The 13,424-nt window shown below is 48.8% G+C and overlaps 5 protein-coding genes across 5 annotated transcripts; 3 read left to right on the forward strand and 2 right to left on the reverse strand.

Moving 5' to 3' along the window:
* Positions 1 to 138: 138 nt before the first annotated feature.
* On the forward strand, positions 139 to 4,232 carry KY384_007555 (uncharacterized protein; the record flags this gene model as incomplete). Its single annotated transcript, XM_044816046.1, has 3 exons — positions 139 to 502; positions 571 to 1,398; positions 1,957 to 4,232. The coding sequence occupies 3 exons, from the start codon at positions 139 to 141 to the stop codon at positions 4,230 to 4,232; spliced, it is 3,468 nt and encodes a 1,155-aa protein (XP_044666686.1).
* Positions 4,233 to 4,683: 451 nt separating this feature from the next.
* KY384_007556 (uncharacterized protein) lies at positions 4,684 to 5,625 on the forward strand (the record flags this gene model as incomplete). Its single annotated transcript, XM_044816047.1, has 1 exon — positions 4,684 to 5,625. The coding sequence occupies one exon, from the start codon at positions 4,684 to 4,686 to the stop codon at positions 5,623 to 5,625; it is 942 nt and encodes a 313-aa protein (XP_044666687.1).
* Positions 5,626 to 6,446: 821 nt separating this feature from the next.
* Positions 6,447 to 8,850, reverse strand: KY384_007557 (uncharacterized protein; the record flags this gene model as incomplete). The annotated part of the gene is made up of 4 exons (XM_044816048.1): positions 6,447 to 7,191; positions 7,484 to 7,784; positions 7,834 to 8,333; positions 8,381 to 8,850. The coding sequence occupies 4 exons, from the start codon at positions 8,848 to 8,850 to the stop codon at positions 6,447 to 6,449; spliced, it is 2,016 nt and encodes a 671-aa protein (XP_044666688.1).
* Positions 8,851 to 9,827: 977 nt separating this feature from the next.
* On the forward strand, positions 9,828 to 10,199 carry KY384_007558 (uncharacterized protein; the record flags this gene model as incomplete). Its single annotated transcript, XM_044816049.1, has 2 exons — positions 9,828 to 9,908; positions 10,011 to 10,199. The coding sequence occupies 2 exons, from the start codon at positions 9,828 to 9,830 to the stop codon at positions 10,197 to 10,199; spliced, it is 270 nt and encodes an 89-aa protein (XP_044666689.1).
* Positions 10,200 to 11,066: 867 nt separating this feature from the next.
* On the reverse strand, positions 11,067 to 13,304 carry KY384_007559 (uncharacterized protein; the record flags this gene model as incomplete). Its single annotated transcript, XM_044816050.1, has 4 exons — positions 11,067 to 11,482; positions 11,555 to 11,583; positions 11,841 to 12,388; positions 12,576 to 13,304. The coding sequence occupies 4 exons, from the start codon at positions 13,302 to 13,304 to the stop codon at positions 11,067 to 11,069; spliced, it is 1,722 nt and encodes a 573-aa protein (XP_044666690.1).
* Between the last annotated feature and the right edge of the window lie 120 nt (positions 13,305 to 13,424).

Raw genomic sequence — 13,424 nt, forward strand, 5'->3', positions numbered from 1 at the left:
CTATTGAACACGTCTGCCTCATGCAATAGCCGATGCAATGCACGAAGTTGAAAGCGCTGGTGCAACATCTTTCATTCAAGAATAATTGCTATCGCAGTGACCCTTTCTTGACGCGTCAACACATCTGCAGTCGTTGCTATGTCGATTGCCAACCGAGCAGATGGACCAAAGCTTCAGCAACTTGTATTGCAATATCAATATGTTGAAGATTTGCATCCACTGGTAGCAGAATTGAGTGCGACTTACTCTGACTTCGAAGACGCGCTGAACGACACGCTTTTTCACGAGAACTTCTTGGTCACTCGGCGATCTCAGAACCTCGCAGACCATGAGATTACACTTGCGCAACTGGCCTTTACCAGGCTGTACGAAAACGAGAGGACACACTCCGGGGCGCTAGCTCTGTGGATTGAAGAGATCCTTGGTGTAAATATTGTGCCAGTTGAACGGAAGCCGATGGTGTTACGTACTGCTGTGGCCGCAAAGAAATTCACCCTAGACCGTAAGAAGGCATCCATGAATAGTCCTTGGTCAGAGGATTGATGGCGCTGACAAACAAATCTCTGGCAGGTCTCGATCAGCATCAGAAGCTTCAACCATCCGGCGGGCCTTCTGTCCAAGATCCTCATCTTAAGAGCACGACGAAACTAGGTGATTCGGCAAATAATCAGGCTACTGCAAGCGAGTCCTCCACCTTGTGTGATGGGTCATCTCAGGACCAAGGTAGACACATCGAGATTTGGAACGCTGAGTCAAGTGGTATTGAGCTCAAGATGGATCAGAAGCTTCGGCGACTCTGCGATTTGTACAGTCAAGCACGAGCGGAGTTTGACTCAGCACCAAGAAAGAGCTTACTTCTTACTGAGAATGCCAAATTCCTTCGTGACACCATTGAGAATTGTATGACCTACGTCAAAAGAAAGACGCTCGGTACATCTGATCAGAACGACCTGCATCAGCCGGTTGATATGGCCGAAATGAGAAAGGTGCTGAAATTGGCAACAGCAATTGCTGAAAGGGGATGTGGGGGTAAAAAGCGACCTTTTGACGACGAGGAGGCTTACTTACCTCAAGAGCCAGCCAAGAGAGTCAAGCCGATCGGGAGGAGGAATTTCCATAGTGAATGGAAGCCTGTGGCTATCCATCAAAGATCTGAAGCACCCCAAGCGGGAACAGGTGAGCCAGAGATTGCGAGCCAAGCTGCTTTCAGGCATCTACACCGTCCTTATGCTAGAAGAAATTGCGAGAACCGCGGCAAACGTTATCCAACGAAGGACAAAAGCTCAGAAAGCCATCAAGCATTGCCACTAGATCCAATGAATGAGCAACGAACTCAACGCAAACCGCTTACCCAAACAAATGCAAACTTGAGGCTTCCTGCGAGCTCGCCAGCTTCAGGTTGGTTACATTGTTGGGAAGACAATCATTATCGTCCATCTTACAACTGAAGCCACGCCCAGCACCAGCGGTGGATGTAGCAGGGGAGGAAAATGGAAGATCTTGAGTCGCCGACCTCGGAACTTGATATTCAAAGGGATTTACAACGATAGGGGAGCTTGATACCGCGGATGTGTTGGTCAGCGCTTGCGTGAGAGTTGATACCTCTTCACAGAGGCTGCTTTATCCATCAGTCAGGATCTCCACTTCTCAATCACTGCAATTGGGGGTGACCGCTATGATGTTCAGAATTTTCGTCAACACGGGAGGAATTTGTATGGAAACATGAGCCTTCGATGGCGTATACAAGAGCTAGGCCTCAGATACTTTTATACGTAATTTGAAATTGCTTTAGAGCTTGGATGTGTGCACTGAATAGGAAGAATCCAGCCTTCAAAAAGATTTCAATCTACGCTCTGGACGCTGATTGGTCGACGCGGCAACGCGTGCAGGCCAGACCTCCAAATATTTAGAAACAGTGATTAGCATAGAACCACTGATGAGCTCGAGCATGCACAGTCACAATGCTGCACGAGCTTCTGCTCTCGCTGTCTGGGCATCCTTCCCCTCTACTTTCGACTCATCCCAGCGATAGCAACGAGGCTCTTAAAGACCTACTCTCTCCCGCCGAACATGCGCTCCTTAGAACCCTGTCTCAAGAGTTGGGCGAAAGACACAAAAGCATACGAGATGCTGCAAAGGAAGTCTCGTCTTCTCATCCTTCTGTCGTTTGCAGAGCAGTCAGCACTGCGATAACGTCCATCCACTTAGCCGCGTTCCAACGAAAGATTCTTGAAGTAGAGAAGGACATATTGCAAGGGGATTCGAGATTTGTTGGGGCATACAATGCTGTGCCATTGTCTGCTTTGGTCTCAGCATTCGATGGCTGGGGAAGAAGGCTGCAGTGGCTAGAGGAAGTGATCCACTTCATTCAACGACCGACTGGCCAAGCTGTCGACAGTAAAAGCTCATTGGACTGCACAGCAGCAGAGATCATAAAGAGACTACGAGATGCTACCTTGACAGGCTACCCAGACATCGAGAGTATGGCTCTGAGTCTGGTCAGGGTAGCCGAGATGGCATGGCTGAAGCAACTGTCGGCTTGGGCACTTTATGGAAGGCATCCCGGCTGTTCCGATTTTCTTGTTGGAAAAAGAGCAGACGACGGCGGTACACTATCTACTTACAATATATACGTCCTCAAGAATGATCTAGTACCTTATTTTGTCACACCTTCAACTGCAAAATCAATCCTTTTCATCGGCAAATCTTTGTGCCACATAAAGGAACAGCAGCCTGCTTCAAAGTCATCCTATAAGACGGTGTCTCCGGATTCACTATTACCGAAACATCTCGCAGAGCTAGCTGCGTTGAAATCACCGATCAGCGCTCCAAGTCTTTCTTCAGCCATCGCGGCGATTCGACTTTCTTTATCTCAAAATGCCTTGCAAAAGCTGCTACCCGTTGCTAAGGTCGCTGAAATCCTACACGTTCTCAAGGACTTCTTTCTGCTGAAACGGGGCGAGTTTGCCATTGCCCTCATAACAGCAGCTGATGACCGTCTTTCTTCACGACATAGCCACGTCCCAGAGAAAAGGAAGGGGCATTCAGGTGCTGTCAGTGACCTGGCAAGCCTGACGATACGAGATGGCGAGGTCCACAACGTCTTGTCCCGCACGTGGACTGCCCTCGTATCACTGCAATCCTTAGATGATGAAGATGTCGATGAGGAATTGGACCGAGCTCGCGAGCTCATCTCGTTATCTATCAGAAGTCTCGACTCACAGACCACTGATGTCCTTGCCAAAGATCGCGGTTCGACGACTGCATCATTCGACGATTTGCTGCTACCTTCACCCACTTTATTGAATCTCAAAATCTTATCACCATTAGATCTGTTCCTTACACCTGACGATATCGAAGCCTATTCTAAAGTCCACGCCTACCTGCTCGCCATCAGACGCGCCCATCTTCACCTTTGCAAACTTTTCCAGCTCTCCGTTCTACGAAGGCATCCCCCGTCTCCGGCTTCTTCTCGCAAGACAATTCTTAATCACAGCAAAGTTGTCCAACGTAACAAAGCCGTACGCCCTTTCTGGGCCGTTGTTGGCTCCGCTATATTCTTCTTCGCTGAACTAGGCGAGTATCTGCAAGGTGAAGTCGTTCAGAGCTCTTGGTCAGCCTTTGAGTCATGGCTTTCACCCCCCTCCAGACCCTCGAGTTCAAGCCAAGCCATGAATAATGCCTCACTATTGGTCTCGCTCAATCCAGGTCACTCAAATCACCTTACAAACTCTCGACCTTTGTCATCTCGCGGTAACGACGCCTTCTCTAGTAGTGACGCACCCCACGACCCAGAAACTCTCTCTCAATGTCATCGCACTTACCTCTCCTCACTTAATCATCATCTCCTTCTTGACGATGCAGATTTCACTGGTCTGCTCAGGCGGCATATGACTGCTATCGACCACTTATGCGGCTTGATGAATCGTCTCGCGTCTTCACAGGCAAACTTAAATACAGGCGTTGAAGATACACAAACTCAACTCGAGACCGAAGAGCAGAAAGTCTTGGCTGAGTTGAAAATTTTGAGAATTAGAGTAGAAGAAGGAGGTAAAGGGCTAGTAAGGAGACTAAGGGAGATTGATGGTGCGAGGGCTGGTGGACGTGGTCAGGCAACAGCTCTAGGAAACGAAGCCATAGAGGGAGGGTTTGTACCATGGTCTACGAATGGATTGGAGAGGTTATTACTGAAATTCGATTTTGCAGAAGGGGAGGAGCGTATGTTGAGATGATGTGAATGATACTGATGAATGGAACGACGGAATGCCGCAATTCTTCTTGCATTGACTGGCGAACATAACCAAGCCGTTTCAGACAGTCTAGCAGGTGCTACGACGACTGGTGCACATACTCGCCTCGGGAATAGCACTTCATGCAGGCAACGCATATCACAGTATATGAATGTCAAATGAAGGGGACAAGCCTTCAAGCTGTCGAAAGACAATGAAACTATGAGGACCCGTTTTGGGCACGCAAATGGCTTTCCCTGCCGAGCAACAAATTCGAAGGCGTTCTATTTATTTGCCATTTTTGCCTTCCATGAACACCGCCACAAAAAAAATCGATACACCTGCTCTTTGCCTTAATTACTAGCCTGAAAGCCTTCACAATCTGAAGACATTAAAAACCGGCATGGCAGCTCCCAGATCCTCTTGCCTCTGTTCCTGCCAGATCTACGCAAACATGCCTGCTCAGCGAGAACCCCAGCAGAGGTCCGCCTCCACAGCAGTCCCACAAGTGATGTCCATGCCCTTCACAGCCTTCCTCGAAAACGAAGCAACGCGTATCTGCGAAGAAGTCGCCTCAGGCTCCGTCTCCATACCCGCAGCACATCTCTCAAGCTTTCACGAACTAGAGCTCTTCGACCAAATCAAGCAGCACCCTTCCATACGTGGCCGCTATCACATCATCTGGTCCTCCATCACAATGGTCACCAAGCACGACCTGCGCATTCTGGAGCCCACAACCGGTGAAATACGGGCAGCATTGCGTGATGGTGAAGAGCCCGCATTCGAATTATTCGTCGGACAACACCATCGCACTCGCTCGCAGAGCCATACTTCACCACCAAACCATACTCACGTCGCATCACAGACGTCCACCCGCGCAGTGAACGGTAGTGTCGAAAGCATCGGCTCTGATGCCGAGCCTTCCCGATCCTTGTACGAAGAACTCATCGCCGAGCAAGTAGATTGGCCTTCGCGCGCACAGTCGCAGGACCCTGGCCCTGGCCCTTTGCTCCGACCCCCGTTGGCATCTCGTCGCAACACGTCACGCCGCCCTCCGACCCCACACGCAGCCGCTAATCGCGTGTGGGCAATGCCCATTTCTCACCCAAGGACGCCGATACCAGCGCCGGTACAAAGCGATTGGGACACGGTGGAACACTCATCCGTATCCTGGACGCTCCAATTCACTCCGAACGGGTTCGTGGAAACATGGGGTGTGAATCCGCCAAGGATAATACGTACGCCGCGAGTTGCGGAATCAAGTACTATTGTGTATCATGCTTATCCAAGTAGTCGAGGGAGGGATTTGGATCCGAGGAGTACGGTGGTGATGCAAGGGCCGGGGGGGTCTTGGTACTGGTCGGGGGATGAGGACGAGTATAGTGGATGGGATTAAGAGTTGTGGTAGTTACATACCTTGGAGAAGATGTTTGGATGTTGCGAGATTGTGTTATCGTGGATTTTGGAGGTGAAAAGTCCACCTCATTAAAAGCTGGAGATGGCGTGGTGACTGAGGATAGTGACGATAGCACGCAAAGAACCTGCCATGTCATGACTGATCAGGCACTCGTTGCCCAGTCCTGTGCCACTCTTGAACTACGGCACTCACCTTTGCAGCACCGTTTTCGGTTTTGCTCTGTCCTTGGCTTACTGCCCTCCAGCTACATCATCATAAACGATACGCGGAAGGCTTTGGATTTATATGCAAATAACTCATGAGTGATTTGTGCTGCTTCCGTCATCTGAAGTGTTTACAATTTCCACGGCCAACCTGTTGCTGAGCCTCGTCAATGACGACTAAGTTGAATTCGAGGCAGCACTCTTGCCTGTGGAGGGTAGATTTTACCGGTCCTGGGGTCAGGGAGCTGACATCCTAGCACGCTCGAGGTCACTGGATGCGTACAAGATGCCGTTGGTCGGATGGCTCTGCGGACGAAAAAGTTCAGATGTATGGAGGCTGACGTAGCTTTTCCAGTCCTTTGAAGATGGAGTTCTTCTTCTGTATGTCGCTTTCTAAGTGTTTTTTTGGTATTGATTCCCATTTGTTTGCTAGCTTGATGCCTCATTGCCTGCTCGGGTATCTGCCTCATATAACTTTGTGTGATTACCAGTCCGCTGAAACCCGCAACACTGTTGTCCAACGCTATTCAGAGATAATATTATGTCTATTAGAAAAGTAGCTACTACCTATGCGCTCTTCATGTCAACGCTCATACACTATACCATCTTCAAATTCGTCCAAGTAGCCAACAACTCATTGGCCTTCATACTACCATTCGAGAGGCCACCATCTATGGACGAAAGATTCTTTGCACTGGCTTGTTTTCCTAGCTTACGTCGCTTTCCCCCTTCCCCATCCGAAGGCGTCTTCTCTTGTCTTGCACCCTGCTTGGAAGAAACCGTTGATACAGGTTCTTGCGAGCGATCATCGGGCATCGTTGCTTGTGGACATAGAGAAAACGGAAATTCTTGTCGATGTGCGTCCCATCTTGAGTGGGGTCTGCATTTGGCACGAACATGTGTACTCTTCCTTCTCTGAACTCTACGCATTGCTATAGATGTTGTATCTACGGTCACTTTGCCAGCTCCATTTGGAGGCAAAGATGTATCTTTAAGAGTGTGCGGGCCTGAAGTAGCTGGATGACTAGTATCGAAGGACGAAGGCTCTTCTCGCCCGTGCTCTAACTGCGCCCTATGTCTTGCCTTGCACTCATCGTGGGCCATATGCCCATCACGAGCCTTCTTGCTGGTGAATTCGGCACCGCATCTTGGACAAACCGATTTAGAGGAAGAACCCGACTTCTCACGTTGGTGTCTAAGAAGGTTACTAAAGGTCGAAAAGGTGCGCCCGTTGCAAACGTGGTCCCAACACTGAGGTTTCTTTGGCTGCTCAAGAATGACTGGTTCTTGATCGAGTGGGCTGCGGACTTCATTCTGAAAGCTTTGTCCCGCATGGGTGGCACTATGTCTATGATTAGCCAATATCGTGTTTCCCAAATTGGAGATACACTGACGGGTAAGCTGCAGCTGCAGCTCCAGAACCGGGATTGCAATAGCTGTTTCAATAAAGTCAACGACCAAACGTATGGGCCCGGCGATGTATCTCTTACCTGCTTAGCGAATTGGTATTGTCCTTCACACTTGCGGCATTGGGTTGATCTGGCGAATCAGGTGTAGTCTTGAAATTGGAAGCGAAAGAGCCACTTTACAATCATCAACAACCGTGTGCTTGAGCGTGTCAAGATGTCTCATACCTCATCCGGGATCGATAAGGTGAGCGACTGCCGGAGTGACTACCATAATCGCTCATCAAATAGTCTTGATCAACCGTCTTTTGAATATCAGACTTATAAGGCGAGGCATCGCTAGATATATTCTGCGTCTGGCTCTCCAAAAAGCTGACTGCGGCCTTTCCGGTCGCGTCCTCTCCCTTTTCCACTAGATATGATTGTAGAAAAGGGCCGGTAAATTGCCCGGCTGCTTGCGAGTGCTGAGTACTCTGTAAACCCGAAGAGAGATCAAATTTCGCGGGTTTCAAATCGGGAGAGAATGTCCCTATTGCTGTCAGAAATAAAACTGAAAAGCTCAAGAAGCGCATTACAACCTTGTTCCGCAGGAGAAACCGGGGTATCTGAGCTCAGTCTTCTTCTAGAAATAAGAGGCCAAGAATCATTCAGCACGAGACTGAGCTCGCTCTCGTGAGCGATGTCGATATGTCTTTTAAGCCGGATTTTTGAATCGTCCTCGATAGAATAGCGTGACGAACGAATCTCGGCAAGCAAATTTTTACGAAGCCTAGTATATTGTTCTACTACGCCTCGTATTCCGTTGTCCCAAAGATTTCCTGGCTTAATGCTGTCGTTGTCAAGATTTAGAGTCTCTAAAAAGCCTCTTCTCTCAGCTTCTAGAGGCCCAGGTTTATAAAACTTCAGCGGAAGGCTAAAATTTCTCTGGGTGGCCATCGACCCTTCTTCATCAATCGTTGTGTGGTCAGCACATTCCATGAGTTTCATTTGATCATGTTTGATGCTTCTATCCTGATTTACGGCAACCAAATCTTCAATGAGCTGGCGTTGTTCTGCAATCGTATGTGGCGCTTCAGTCCTTGACTCTAGTCAGAAAGTAATTCTGCTGAATTGTTGGGGCCCTACTTCTCAGAAATTTGTCGGGCATATACTATCACATTGAGCATTAGAGTGAGCGTACTCTTTAGGCGATCTAAATTACTGTTAAGCAATTGAATCTTTCCTTTGATTGTAGGCCATCGCAAACGTTCCAAGAGGTTCTTGGCTCGAAACTTCCTGTCTGTAGAGATTGATTGGAGGCCGGGAACTTTCGCTAGTAGCATTGTATCCATCTCTTCGAAGACTTTTGCACATTCCCGTACAATCGTTTCTGCTGTCTCGACTGCATTCTGTGAACGCACGTTTTCTTTATCTCCTTCAAAGGTATTGCCTAGCTCTTTCAGCACGGATGAGGTCAGCGAAACGTCCTTGGAGATTGCTAGGATCGCTTGATCGGCACTCGCGACTGTCTCGCCAAAAGCATATAACCGTAGACTGAGGCGGATGCCAATGTCAGCAACTTGGATGATCGAGGCAACGAAAGCTACTTCAGCCATGGAAATAGGAAGCGAAAATGACAGCTGTGACAGAGGCAGAAGGGTATGTAGATGTGATTGCAGCGACGATGAGTCGGAGGCGGATGAGGAGGGCAGTGCTTCAGCCTGCTTCGCAACAATGCAAGGCGCATAGTCTCATAGTCGCATTGCTGTATCAGCCTTAATCACTTCACAACGGCAACTGATGCGATGTCCGAATCTCTCATTCCCAGTGAACGGATCTGATTCAAATGGCGTCTAGAAGGTATCAAGACTCTTGCGGCACTGATGGAGTCATTAATCCGCCACAGCTAGCCAATGGCTTTGTGTAGGGGAAAAAATCTTGAGAATTATCAGCAACATCTCATCACTAGCATCATGTCGAACGGTACATGCGCGTCGAGGTGGTTTGCCTCTTTTAATAAATCAACACATCCCCCCCCCGCACACGATCCCCGCACTTGCCCCCATGAAATGTACTTCTTTCCAATAAACAAGCTCATCGCCAATTCACCCACCACCCCAACTCTCCAACCCCACAACCCCCCACCATGTCCACCCCAGAAGCAAAAGGCGAAGAAGGTGTAATAAACCGGAAACTCGTCTTCTGCCCCTTCCTCCAAGAATTCCCCACCAAAGACCTCATCACCACCTGCCCGCACTGCAAAAACTTCTTCATCTTTTGCTGCAGTTGCCGCCCCACCTACGCCAACACCGACGACATATGCCACCATTTCCGCCTCATATTCACCTCCGGCGCCTGTCTCCAGAACGGACAGATAGGCGCCACAGCAGGCGTTGGCGCCGCGTACGGCACTGAAGCAACGAGTCAGAAGTCTGTGCCTGTGTCTAAATTTCTGGATCTGGATCATCCAAGGACAAGCCAGCGCGCAGAGTTGTTGGCCGTGTTTGCGGGGTTGCAGTGTTTGCTGGATATGGATTGGCGGGGCGAATGCGAAGACTCCACACTTAAGCGTGAGGGAGCTCGTGGACCGAGGATGTCGGATAAGACGTGGATTATTGCGACGGATTCGGAATATGTGGTGAAGGGTATCACTGAATGGCTTCCGACCTGGAAAGTGGGTGCTTCCCCAGTCTCACACCCGTTTATTTTGTCTCCCTTGTGAATCTGCACCACATCCGCGCTTTTCTTTGACCACGTACTAAACACCTCAAGTCAGAATGATAAGCTTCGCAGCAAGCAAAACGAAAAGCCGGCAAACTTGGACTTGCTCCTTCGTCTAGACGCAGCTATAACAGCTGAGGAAACCCGACAGGACCTGAAGATCGGCTTCTGGCATGTGCCGCGTGAGTACAACACGATGGCAGACAAGCTTGCAAAGGAAGCCGCTCAGCATGGGGATCTGTGAGTATTTCGCGCATTGCGGACAAGCTGGAGCGAACCAGTCCATTGACCACCTTGCAGCTATGGGATTTGATGCGTTACCAAGGGAATTCTTCTCAGCTATTTCAAAGTTGTGACAGAAATTGGCTAGCAGAGAAAGGGTACCATAATTTTGCGGATGGAAAGAGATAGCACCATTACTCACTACAAACCGTCTCCTCCATAATACTATGAAAACGATGTGTCATTAAGAAATGAAAATACCAAGCTCACTTTGCGCTCATCAATAAGAATTCTTCTCACCTAAATACGGACACTGCACCAACATACGTGACCCTCTCCCCACGCCACCTTGCTCACTCATGTGGCGGCAACCCATCAAGCGCAGCCATCCGCCGCCACCAGCCTTGCATCCACCAATCCCAAAAAGGCAACCCACGACCTCCGCCAAGGAATCCCGGGTTCAAAGGTAGACATTAAATCTGTATTCGGTAAAGCGCCGAGTTGTGTCACCGTCAAGTGTTGACAGTGACGGTGGCGAGGGCGGAATTTCCTCTTTGGGACGCCGGGGATAGGAGGGTTGATATTGGAGTTAAGAAGGCCTCGAGAGTGGCAAATACACTTGCGCCAGGAAGTTGAGTTGGAGTAGATTTTGTAAGTTGTGATTTTCGATCAACCGAGGGGGTTGTTTTCCAATTCTCATTTGTAACGTGTCTTGAGGTGAATAGCTGCTCGTTTGCCTGAATAAGGCATTTTGGTACATGGTGCTTGCGTTACGAATACCGAAAAAGTGAGAACGACGCAGAACCGTTAATCGATGGAAGATGCTTGTCATGAATAGAGTGAGAGGTTTCGGTCAGTTGGCGCACTTGGTGGAAGGGGTGTGACAATTTCAACCACTGACTTGCCAGCTCAGACCAGTATATCCAATGATCTGTGTGAACAGCTCGTTTCTTCCTTTCAGTGCGTCAACACTGTACTGCTCTTCATCTTTAGTATCGAAGCTCAATCCCTCACTTGTCCTGGATTTAGAAATTACAAATACGTCTTTGAAGTTGAGCTCCCACAGCAGATGTGAACGGATGGCAGTCTCGAATCTGACACTTTTCGATGTTACGTATATGTTGCCGTGGTGAAGGTTGCCCTTTTCATCTTTGGTCGTGCAATGATACTTGCCAATGTTGATGTCAGCTTCCTTCGTCTCTGCGACACTGTTCTCTTTGCGGCTGTTATCGCTGTTTTCACCTTGATGGATTTCTTTAATGACCCAATGGGCTTCTGCTTGAATACGGGCAATTGCCCATTCGGCTATTTGATACCATCGTCAGCCTCTCAACAGAGGTATGAGATCGTTCAAGTCAAGATATGCAGAGCGCTTACAGTCCGTACTTATCTTCCAAAAAGCCCACCTGAATGGGGATACAAGATGTCTGAATTGGTGATGACGACTGGAGATGGGGAATATTCCAAAGAACATCACACCCATGCCGAATTGTGCCCCTCGTACCAGCAACCATAAGGGGCAAGCAGCTACTAAAAGGCTACATGCAGCAAATGCTACGAGAGCTCTTGCTGTGCGAGGTGGGTCGCGCCATTCGTAAAAGCTACCAGAAGAAAAAGTCAGCGCTATGTATAGCTGTCACTATATTGAACATGGGACGTTTACTTCCTTAAGATCTCAAGGGCATCAGCCATATCCTCAAGTTGTAACATGGATGCAGGACCCAATTTTTCGATGGCAGCATCAAGCCAGCCGCGCGACCCATGCTGCTCGATCAATTGAGTCATGTTTTGCGCAGTTTGTTCGATATCCTCGGAACGTTTGATGTCTTCCCGAAGATCTTGAGGTGTGGGTGGATGGTACCATCGTGCGATGACCAGATAAAGCACACAGACCATCTGTGTAATGGTTAGATTTTGGTACAATACTTTGACAGATCCGTCGTCTTGTGACGGATACTGCATACGTACAATACCAACTCCAAGATGTCCGAAGATTAATAGGAGAAAATACGAGCTGCAGTATACAGCTGTCTTGTATGGATCATCCCAACGATAGATATATCGAACTTTCATCAAGACTGTTTGAACAGCCATTGATGTCATGACCAGTCGTTCGACGCTTGTGGTGATTGCCTCTTCATTTGCAGCCGGGAGTTCAGATGATTCATTGATATGCTGATCGCAGTATTGCTCTGCATAGTATCGAGTCATCTACGTTGAGCAGTCAGCGAAGACCGTAACTCGTCAGACCGCAGGTCAACATCCTGATTTGGCTCAGACCTGCACCCAATTACTGACATTGAGAGCTCAAGGGTTTCGATGTCGAATCAGCCATCATTGAGTAGGCGTAGGGAGGTGGAAAGGCGACTAACGAGCAAAGCACAAAAGGCTGACGCACCTGTCTTCCGTAGTCACCCCACCGCATCGCCGTCCCTCCATTCTCATTCTTCTGCTTGTAGTCTTCTTTCCTTGGCAATTCGAGGATACGTGGAGGATCTTGTCGAACTTTCATGACATGTCTATCCATCGTCCATCGAACATAGGTATCCTGTCTCTCCTTTACCAGAGTCTTGATCTTTTCATTCGACGATCTTTGCTCATCTTCATTCCCAGCGGCGTCCAGGTCGTCAAAAGCACGTACCAACCCTACATTCGCTTCATGTGCTATCGCTTGGTTGTCCATGACCTGTGCGAATTTGGCCCCACCTTTGCCATGCATGGCAGACTGGAACGTGCTGACTGGGCTTTGGACGACTTCCTTTACTTTGAATCCTTCGTGCTTGGGCAATGGATTATAAAGACGGTCATCCTCAACCAAACTTGCAGGGGGAGGTGCTAATAAGGGCGCAGGGGAATGATGGGGAACATTATTACTGTCACGTCTTGAAGGAAAGATTTGCTCGGTTTTCGATTTTGCTTTCGCGCCGACCTTCCTGGATATTTTGGCAAAACGACTGGACGAACGGGAATCATGTTGGTCCTCAACCTGCACACTGCTAGATTTTGTTTGTCCATCGGAGCTTTTGCCTTGCAAAGGCTCAGTCTGTTCGTAGACATCGAATGCCGCCCGATCTAAATCTGTAGTTGCATCCCGACCATTATTTTTTAGGTCGTCGGTATGCGCCATAACATCGCGACTTGATCAGAGAAATTCAAGGACCCTCAGCGCAGCCAGTAACGTGCTCTTTTCCGAGGCTGCCATTATATGGTCAAAGACATTAGACGGTCAAGGCGAGAGTAGATGAGA

The sequence above is a fragment of the Bacidia gigantensis genome (genome assembly GCF_019456465.1).
Source record: "Bacidia gigantensis strain McMullin 20006 chromosome Unknown contig_278, whole genome shotgun sequence".
NCBI lineage: Eukaryota > Fungi > Ascomycota > Lecanoromycetes > Lecanorales > Ramalinaceae > Bacidia > Bacidia gigantensis.